Source organism: Tetrao urogallus (assembly GCF_951394365.1).
Source record: "Tetrao urogallus genome assembly, chromosome: 18".
In the NCBI taxonomy this organism is placed as follows: Eukaryota; Metazoa; Chordata; class Aves; order Galliformes; family Phasianidae; genus Tetrao; species Tetrao urogallus.
The window spans coordinates 5,716,086-5,726,233 of NC_136831.1; the positions used below are offsets into that span (position 1 = coordinate 5,716,086).

Sequence of the window (10,148 nt, forward strand, 5' to 3'; positions counted from 1 at the left end):
GCCCATGGCTGCACCCGGAGGGCTGCGGAGGACTGAGCCGTGGGGTGGCCGCTGCCCTCAGCCTGGGCACTGCGGGGCTGCAAAATGGCCCACGGACAGGGCTGGAGAAGGCGGGGAGGGGAACAGGGGCTGGGGTCTGTGGGGGCTGGGAATTGGGGGGGTGGGGTTCATCCTGTGGTGCTGCCCTTGTGCGCCTGCGAGACCCTCTGCACAGTGGTGTAATTTATGTCGTAACTGTGTAAATAGGTGTGGGCCCGTGCCGGGCTGCAGGGCCAGCTCTGAGTGTGCCTGTCTGTGGGGAATGGCCGACCCTGGGGAGGGGGAGCGGTGACACTACCACCCCACAGTGTCCCCAGTTGTCTGTGGGTGATGGGCACAACACCCCAAGCTGAGGATGGGGCCACATTGCAGGGAGCCCCTGCACTGCACTGCTGCCCTTATGGCCTTGCACAGGTGAGCAGGGCAGAGGCGGGGTGGAGGGGGGTCGAGGGGGCTGCAGCTCTCCTCCAGCCACTAATGAGCTCTATCAGCATTGCCAGGAAGCCTTAATTAAATCATTTGGAGCTGCCCCTTCAGCCGTGCTCTCCTGAGAATGGGCAGTGGCTGCTGCTGGTGCTGAGCACTGTGGGGTCCCTGTCACCCTCAGGTTGGGTGGGCTGTCCCAAGGTCCCACGGGTCAGGCTGGGGGGGAGGTGGGGTGAGCTGGCACCCTAAGAGGCTTGTGCAGTGCACATGAGTGCTAAGCCCGGATGCCACGGCTTTAGGAACTACAATGGCTTTGTGTGGGGATTAGCACACTGCCCTGTGCCCAGGGTGTACCCAGATGGACGGACAGCTCGAGACAGCCCCATGCCCCCACAGGCCCCGGGCACACCGTCAGGACCCACACACAGTCCAGCACATGCCATGCCCACCTGCTTTCCAGGCACGAGCTGTGCTATATGACATGAGAGCAGCACTGTGCCCTGGCAGTGCCCCGCTGCACATCCCCCACTGCCCCAGCCCCAGCCCCAGCCTGCCTACACCCACCAGGCTGAGGGGCTGCAGCGAGGGCAGCAGCGTCAGTGGAGCCAGCAAGTCGTGGGGAGGGCACTCTGCACTGATCCCAGCTGCATGGTGTTGGCTGAGCACACAGTAATTTTCCTCTGTTTACGTGACAACTTGCTGGCTGCCCAGCCGAGCTCTGCTCTGCTCACCCACCACGGGGCCAGCCCTGCGCCAGCAGTCGGGACCATGGGGCTGGGGGCCAGGGCTGCGATGGTGAGGGCGGCTCAGCCCACAGGATCACGGCACTGAGACAGCAGTGCCTCGGCACGGGGTGAGCTGAGAGAGGGGAAGGCAGGGGCAGGGCTGGAGGTAGGGACGCGGATGGGGATGCGGGTGGGGACAGACCTCGGGCTGCAGCGCCAGCCGCCACTCGTCCCCACGGCACTGCCGTCACCGCGGCCTCCTGATGCGGTAACGAGCCTAATTGGAGCAAATTGCTGAAGCACGAGGCGGTTTCTGGGAAGGTAAATATGGTCGATGCACGGCGCCGGCCCCAATGCCTGTTGCTCCAGCGTATCCATGGCAACACACCACTGTCTGTCCCAGTCGCCCCCCACCCCCGCCTACCCCCTGCAGAGCCATGATGGGGGGCAAGGTGGGGGCACGGGGTCAGGCGGCCGTCCTGGGGTCTGGCAGCACAGCACCCCAACCACAGCAGCACTGCGCACCCCCCGCTCTCGAAGACACACTTGTGACCCACACGCACCCACATCTGCACATACGCACACGCTTGTGCCGCTCACACCCACGCACAGGGCTGACATTTGCGGGCAGAGCGGCGCAGCTATTCCGGGTTCCCATGGCAGCAGCTGGATGGGGACATTCAGTGCCCACCGCGTGCTGCTCGCCCACCTGCGGCCGCCCCCTCTCACGGCCACGTCTGCCCACCCATCCCCATCCCCCTGGCGTTGAGAAGGGAGGAGAGCCCTGTGCCACACAGCAGGAACCAGGAGCAGAGCTGAGCGAAGGGGACGCGCTGGGAATGGCACCTGACAGGTCATGGCAGGCAGCCCCCCCCCCCCGGCGCCCGCGAGGCCTCGCTCGCCCCGCAGTGATACTGCTGCTTCATCGAGGTAATTGGAGACTGCAAATTGGTCTGCTAAGTAGATTCTGCCTGTTACCATTCTCTCTTCCCACTACTTAATTCAATGATACAACACATACCTCTCCTCCTCCCACCACTTAATCTAATGATAACAGCCGTAGACGAGTCACGGTGAAAATAAGCCATGGCCAGCTCTGACTTTGATTGGTAAACAGCCTGATTTCCCTGGCCTCCGGCCTCAGCCCCGCACGGGGCACCCCCCCGCCACCTGAACCTCACACCTCCCTTCTGCTGCTTCACCACGGTCACCCTGTGGTTTGTTATTAGCCTTTATAAAAATTGCCCGCTTAGAAAATCATTTTCCTATGACATTTCATTAGAGCCTGAGTGAGCGGTTTGCCTCCAGCATCACAGCACTTGAGCCAAGAGAAAAACAAGGCAAGAGGCCGTCAGGGCCAGGCTGCTGGGCCCCAAGCAGAGCTCTGCCACGGCAGCGTAGCGGTGGGACGCAGCCGACTGGGGTCCCTGCAGCCTCGTGCCCCATCCTCAGACCCCAGTGCCCTGCTCCCTGCTGGGACCCGGCTGCACGGCTGCCACGCTGCAGCACACGGACGCAGCCTCATGTGCATCACGCATTTCCCCTGGGAAATGTTGGACACGCTGCTGCTGGCAAACAGCCATGAGAAGCTGCAGGTAATGGCCCACCTGGAGGGAAAGGCCGGCGGAGACGAGCTGCAGTGGCAGCAGCAGTCATTTCATTCACTGCTGCTCCCGACAGAGGGCACCTCCTGCAGCGCAGCGCTGCCCAGACACCATCCTGTGGCCGAGCACCGCTGTGCTCCACAGCAGTGTTTTGGAGGTGGGAGGCAAACAGGGTCACGGCGCAGCACAGAGGTGCACTTGAGGAGAAATTCTAGCAATGCTAAGTATAGTTTAAATGCCATAAATGCAGGAGAGGGAAAAGGATACGAGTGTATTAATAGTCTGAACATTTCAATCTTTGGTCCAGCAACAGATCCCAGGATGCTGGCTTGCAGGAGGGCTGCCAGAGCCCAAGGGCATTGTGCTACCAGCACACGGTGCCAGGCTGTACATGCCTGCAGTGAAATTAAGAGCCCAGAGCAAGTGCAAGGGCAAGATCCCTTCTGGAAAATGAATAAATCAATAATTGAGGTGGCTTCTGCTCCTTGCGATCCTTGTCCTTAGGGCTCGGCCAGGCCTGAAGAGGCACAGAAAACTCTGATGGTTATTGTCAGCACTGAAGTCTAAAATAAGAAACACAGCATTTAAGCAACAAAACAGGACAAGTTTGGAAACCTAAAAAAAGAGAAGAGTAAGGGCACTACTCCAGAAAGGGTGCAGACAGACGCAGAGCAGAGCAAGGAGCACACACAGCTCAAAGGCAGAGGGGGCCGAGTGAGGGCACAGCAGAGCACGGCCCCGCCGGCTGGGTCCAATGCCCACAGTGTGGCCAAGGCCTCTCGTGGGCACTGGGCACCCACACGGCCAGGCAGGCAGCAGGCAGTGCTGTGGAACTGCTCCAGTGCCAGCACAGCCCTGTGGCGAGCAGCACACGGCGACATCAGGCAGAGGTGGACCCGGAGCTGATGCTTGTGACGTGCAACGGAGGAGCAGGCAGAGCCACACAGAGGCAGACTCAAAAGAACACCAGCTTTTATTTACAACACTCCTCAAGTGACAGACAACAGAAAAAAAGAAAAAAAAAAAGGAAAAAAAAAAAAAAGGGACAGTATAGCTCAATGACGCAACGAAGGAAAGTTAACAGCAACCACAACTCCCCTGCACTCTGAATCCACCACGTGCTGGGCAGAGCCTCTGCAGCTCCTTCCCTGCCAGCTCTGAGCACAGGCAGGAAGTTGTTCCCACAGCTCCCCACGCCCCCAGAGGCACTGAGAAGCCCCACAGCTGCTCTGCCCACACAGGCACGAGGGCACAGTCACCCTCCCTGCACAGAAATGATTAGACAGGAGCAAGGGTCCCGAGAAAGCCAGCCTCCAGGGCAAGTCAGACCAGACCACCACAGCCTGCACACAATGCTACTGCAAGCTGTGGACAACAGGTCTCTTCAAAGGGTGCATGTTTGGGAAGTGGTGTTAGTGCTCAAACAGCAGGAGTTGCTCAGGCAAGGATGCAAATGAGCTTTTTTATCCTAAGTCAGAGCTAGCCACTCCCCCACCACCACCTTCCAGGCTGAGGGTGGGAGGTGGCTGAGCACAACTCAGTGCTCGTGCTCAAAGCATCTCCGAAATGTTTGGGGCTGGAGCCTCTCTCTCCCTCCCCCTCACAGGGAAAGAGGAGCAGCTCCACTACCAGCACTACAAGGATATGGCCCAATATAAGCACAAGGAAAATCTGGCATTGGATGTAAACCAAAGAGCTTTGGCAACACTGATGAGTCCTGGGCATTAGCAGACTAGGTACAAATTAAGCCCTCCAACCAGGGAGCAAAGAATAGGCAAAGAGTGCCAAAGTGGCAGCAGTGAGCTGCCCGATGGTGCTGAACTGCCCACTGCTGGACTGGGGCTGCCAGTGTGTCCCTCAGCACCAGGCCAGCACCAGGTTTCCTTCCTTCTCCCCTTGGTCCACTCCAGAACCCACGAGCCCTCGGTGCACAGAAGGGAGCAGAGAGCTGGCACTGCCTCTACCGACAGCACGGGTGCTCTGCCCTACCCTGCACCAGAACCCAGGAAGCCTGAATACTCAGCACACCAGGGATAGAGATGGAAGAACAAGTGACCGGTGATCGCAGCACAGAGGCCTGAGGAAGCTGTGGGTCTGGGGCTGCAATCTTTTACAGAGGGCTCCGTCTAGCTTCAGCGAGCCCCTAAGCATCGTGGAATTCAGGTAGCTCCAAAGCCAGCCCCAGAGCTGATCGGCTCTCCCACGGGCGGAGTACAGTAACCAGAGGAGGAAATAACACAAAATCTCAACTTAAATCTGCTTGAGGACTTTAAAGACCAGCCGACGAGCGGAGGACCTGCCTTACGACTTCTTTGCGTCCTGTGTGTTCCTCCGCTTCAGGTCGCTCAGATCGACGGGTTTAAACGCTGCGGAGAACAGAGCACAGCCTTTGGCGGCAGAGGCCGCACCGCAGCTCCCCGCCCCGGGGCCGACCCGGCGCCTCCGGCCGCGGCGCAAGGAGGGCGCGACCGCTCACCTTTCAGGCTGGGGTTCGGCATCTTCTCCACGTACTCCTCGACCAGGCCGCGCTCGGAGCCCATCTGGCTGCGCAGGTCGCGCTCCACGCACTGCCAGGCTGCGGGAACACGGCCGGGCGGCTCGCGCGGGGCTCGGCGGCGGCCGCGGCCCCAAACCCCGCCCCCAACCCCGCCGCTCACCCTCGTAGATGAAGCGCACGTTCTCCTCGTGGGCCGGCGTGAAGATCTCGCTGCCGGCGCCGGGGGAGCGCGGGCCGCCGCTCCGCTTGCCGTTGTAAACGACGCGAGACACGGGGGAGCTGAAAGCGAAGCGCGGGGCTGAGCGGGGCCCAGGGCCGCGGCTGGGCCCGGGGCCGGGGCGGGGCTCACCTGGCCATGGCGCGGTGCGTGCGGAGGCGCGGCTCGGCTCGGCGCGGCTGCGGGGAGAAAGGAGAGGGCGGCCAGGCCGGGGCTAGGCCGCGGGCCGCCCTCAGCCCGTCGCCATGGCAACGCGCGCCCCTCACCTGGGCCCGACTCCCGCCTCCGCTCGCCCTCGGGCCGCCACGGAAGCGCCGCGGCGCGCAGGCGCGGCCCCGCCCCCGAGCAGACGCGGCTCCGCCCACTACGTCACATGGTCCCGCTCCTACATCACGTGGTCCCCCTCCCCCCCCCCCATAGCGGCTGCTCGCGCCGTGTCCGAAAGCTTTATTGGAAAAGTACAAAGCGCGCCCCGGGGCGCCCCGCCGCCCCGCCCGGACCCAGCCCGAGCCCCGCGCAGCCCCGCTGCCCGGCCGTGACGCCCGTCCCCCTCAGTCCATCGTGGCGGCCTGGAAAAGTTCCACCAGGTCCTTGTATTCGGGGTCGATGAGGTCCGACGGCTTCTCCCCGTCGTCCGTGGTTGCCTCCAGGCTGGCCCCCAGCGACAAGAGGTACCTGCGGCGGCGACAGTGTGAGCCCCGAGCCGGGCGGCACTCCGAGCCCAGCCCGGCCCCCCGTGGTGCCCACCTGGCGATATCGGCGTGGCCGTCGCTGCAGGCCATGTGCAGGGGCGTCCAGCCGTTCTCGTCCCTCTGGTGGATGTCGGCGCCGTACTTCACCAGGAGCTTGACGCAGTCCAGGTTCCCCGTGAGCACCGCTTGGTGCAGGGCGGCCATGCCTGCGAGGAAGGGACGGCTTGGCACGTGGCTGAGCACAGCTTGGGAAGGAGTGGTGCCATAAACCCTCAGTATTGGGGAGATGGGTTTGGGAAAGGACACGAGGCGGGAGGAACTGAGAGTGGCTGCCGCAGGTTTCTGTTTTTATTGCATATGTTACCCTATGGGGGAGATGCAGCACGTGTGTCCCTTTTGTTTCCACAGTTCTCCCCTGGATCTGAGGCTCTGTTGAGCCCCTGCCCGTGTCTCCTCCAGGACACACGCAGACACCAGCCCTGCACTGCCCAACGGTCAGAAGTTCCTTCCAGAGTGAGGCATGAGGCAATCGGCATATGTGGGGGTAAGCGTGGGTCATTTGAGATCATGCCTCTGGGGCCATGTGACAGCAGATGCCAAAGCCAAGCACATGAAAGAGACAAATTCTGGGCTCTGCACCAGCCTGTATTGGTTCAAGGCATTCCATAAACAGTTTTTAGCGAGGCTGGGCACAAACATAACACAATGTCTTCTCCATAAACATTAATTCTGCAAGGCCGCAGATCCATGCGTGTGAGAGAGAGCAGTGCTTTGTGAGCCATGGCTGGAGCCAGGAACAAAACAGAACCTCGCTTCTCCTCTCTCCTTCCCAGAACCAGGATAGAAGAGGCAAGGGTCCCACTGCCCAGCCCTGAACTCCGCATACCAACCCACGCTCTTTGTTGCTATCTGCATTCCTGCTCTTTTTCTTGGCCACCCCATGCTGGCTTGTTTTCCCCTTCCTAAAGCACATGCTGACTGTGCTGCTGAGGGGAGGTGCTGGGGCAATGAGGCAGGGCTCTCTCAGGCCCTACTGGCAATGCTGGGGGCAGAACTCCTCACGAGGGAAAGAAAACAATTTGTTTTCAACCACCACACTGCCATGGGCAGCCCGGAGCCGAGCTGTGTCCACACTGCTCCCAAGAAGCCGTGACACTGCGCAGCTCGCAGCACTCACCGGAGGGGTAGATGGTGTCCAGAGTCACTTTCCTGGCACGTATGAACCTGCCCACTTGCTCCAGGTCCCCCTGCCTGATGTGGTCCTGAAAGACGACGTCGTTGGGGAAGTGCACCGTACGTGAAGCTCTCAGTCTCTGGCGATACCGACTGTACCGGTGCATTGAGACTGGGAAATAGTCCTTCATGCTGCCCGCAGCCCCAGGATGCTGTGCAGGAATGTGGAGGCTGCACGACAGCCGTGTGGGCAGCACTCAGCCTGTGCTCCCCTCAGAGCTTTCTTCTCTCCTCAGGCTTGTCTCTGCTGGGAGGTGTGATGGATCTGGGCCCCGCTGGGCCTGCTGTGAGCAGCCTGCTGAGCCTGCAGGTGGCAACAGCCGTGTGCCACTGTGGACCCAGGACTGACGGTTCTCTGGGGGCACGGTGTTATATAGGCTCTGGGGGCTATTTTGGGGACGTGGAGCTCATGCTGCTTACTCTGATACTTGGTAATCGAGCTGCCCAGGCCGGAGCCTCCCACTTTTGGGCAGAGGTTGGTGTCTCATCTTACTGCCCACCTGTTGATGTGCTCATCCAAGGGGTCAAACCTGCTGCTCAGCATGGACGGCCCTCCAGAGGAGCTCAGAACTTCCAGCAGCAAGTCCTCACATACACACCAGCATGCCAGGGATAGGACACAAATGCAATCACTGGGCGAGAGGAGCCAGCTGCTTGTTTATGATGGTGCCAAGTACACTCAGACCTGAGTCACTTTCCTGTAGTTGCATCAGCTGACCTGCAAGGGAGCAGCATGAGCTGTGCTTCTCAGCACGATCGCAGCGTGGAGCACAGCCAGGCCAGGAGAACACCAGCAGCACATGGGTGCCATGAGTGACCTTCCGAGGACTGAAATGCTGCTGGTGTTCCTGGTGATGCAAACAAGCTGCATGGTGACTCTGGTCCTGCTTCAAACCTGGAACCAGCTGCTATATGACAATGTGTTAATACTGAGCAGCTTCACAGCAACAGTACCACCACTACACAGCTGCTATGACCATTAAAGGCCTGAAACAGGCCATTGACTATGAGATAAATCAGCCAAGGGCTCAAACAACCGCTCCTCCATCCTTGTTATCATCACGCTTGGTGATTTCAAGCATTTTGTGTTGCTTTTGATGTGGCCTGCCCAGACAGTACAGCCACGCAACACGTCAGGAAGAATTCCTATCCCACTTCAAGAGTCACAGAGCATTCATTCTGCACTGTTGCAGCTTAACCTTCTACCAAGCTCCTGCCAGGTCAGCCTGTCTCACACCTGGGAAGTGCCTGCTGCAGCTGTCATCTTCTGGCCAAGACACTGATCTCTGCTCAGCAGTGCTTTGCACCGCACAACAGGAGGCCCAGCCATCTGCTGCAGAGACAGAAGGCTCTCAGCCTGCAGCAGTGAGATGTATACACAAGATGACTCCAACAGAGCCCTGCTCCGCCAAGAGCAGCCTGAGTGCATGAGAAAGCCCCCCTCCCTTGAACAGATCTGTAAGCAATCCAATCTGTAAGCCCCACTTCAGAGCTCAGCCTTGTTTACACTTTTACTGGCTCCCCAGAATTGACCTTCCTGATTCCTAGCCAGGAACGTTCCCACAGAGCTTCTGAGGGTCTTTTGCCCCTCTCCCAAACGTAAAACAGCTTTTTTTATCCAGAGCCACTACTGACCTGTAGCATTGCCTATCAGCAGGCCCAGCACTGCTGCTCTGAAGGTTGGTGCATAACAAGCCAGCACTGAGCAGTGGTTGGAGCCCAGCGCTCTCTCACTCCTGTGTACCAAAGTTAAGTTAAGCAACTGGCCCCAGCAACCTCCTGAGGTGCCCTCTAGGTTTGCTGTGACATTTTTAGCAAATTTCCCCACAAAAATATTTTCAGCAGTAAGTGACTGGTGTGGAAATAGCAATGTGGCTCACTAGATCATGTGAGCCTGACTAGCAGAGCTTCAGGCAGCCCCAGGTTTCCCTGTAGGCAAATTCCTTGGTTAAATGCTCAAGAGCAAAGAGGTCCCATCATCTCAAGCCAGCTGGCAGCCAGAGCAGCTTACTCTCAGAGCTCCAGCCAATGCATGCTGACTGCTAATAGGGCAGCTAGTCGTCTGCCTGCATAAACTCATTTACTGAGCACAATATGTTTATCTCTGTTTGCAAGTATAGATTAGTTAATAGAAATTGCTTCAGGCTGTTCAAGGCATGTAGTGCCACCTGCAGAATTGGATGGAGCCAGGCAGTGTAACCTTCCAAAAAAGCTTATGGTTTTTTTTCCCCAATACCATTTAGGTAGAATCACTCAAGAACCACTCTAAAAGTTTAATCCTGTCAGATCAAATCCAAATATTCAGTATGGGTTCCAGAAAATATTTAGAGACATAATAGTATTAAAATCTCGACTTTATTTGGCCAACAAATTCAGTTCCAATGTTATTATAAGCGGAATGCTAAGAACTAGGCCTGATGCAGGTCAGGCCTTTGAGGCACTCCCTTGTTCAAGTTCCTCCCCCAAACCCAGTAATTGCAAATTCCACATTTCATGTATTTTTTAATCAGGCCCTCCCATACCACCCACCTTTCTGGTCAACCCATTCAAAATAATGCATGGAAAGTGACTGCAAAATGGTCTTGCATTTGATCAAAAGGATGGCACAGCACATCTAAGCTGGTGAGCCAGCAATCACTTCCACCCTCAGAGCCTGCCACAGCCAGTGCACAGTATTCCACCCTTCCACATTTTGAAGTCATCTTTAAGTGTCTT

At 58.4% G+C, this 10,148-nt stretch overlaps 2 protein-coding genes across 2 annotated transcripts; both read right to left on the minus strand.

Annotated features, from left to right (window-relative positions):
- Positions 1-5,095: 5,095 nt before the first annotated feature.
- Positions 5,096-5,648, minus strand: MCRIP1 (MAPK regulated corepressor interacting protein 1; the record flags this gene model as incomplete). Its single annotated transcript, XM_079544272.1, has 4 exons — positions 5,096-5,160; positions 5,271-5,369; positions 5,452-5,570; positions 5,641-5,648. 4 exons carry the CDS (start codon positions 5,646-5,648, stop codon positions 5,096-5,098), a joined length of 291 nt encoding a protein of 96 aa, XP_079400398.1.
- A 292-nt stretch (positions 5,649-5,940) lies between these two features.
- PPP1R27 (protein phosphatase 1 regulatory subunit 27) lies at positions 5,941-7,564 on the minus strand (the record flags this gene model as incomplete). The annotated part of the gene is made up of 3 exons (XM_079544202.1): positions 5,941-6,183; positions 6,256-6,406; positions 7,378-7,564. The coding sequence occupies 3 exons, from the start codon at positions 7,562-7,564 to the stop codon at positions 6,060-6,062; spliced, it is 462 nt and encodes a 153-aa protein (XP_079400328.1). The 3' UTR covers positions 5,941-6,059.
- Between the last annotated feature and the right edge of the window lie 2,584 nt (positions 7,565-10,148).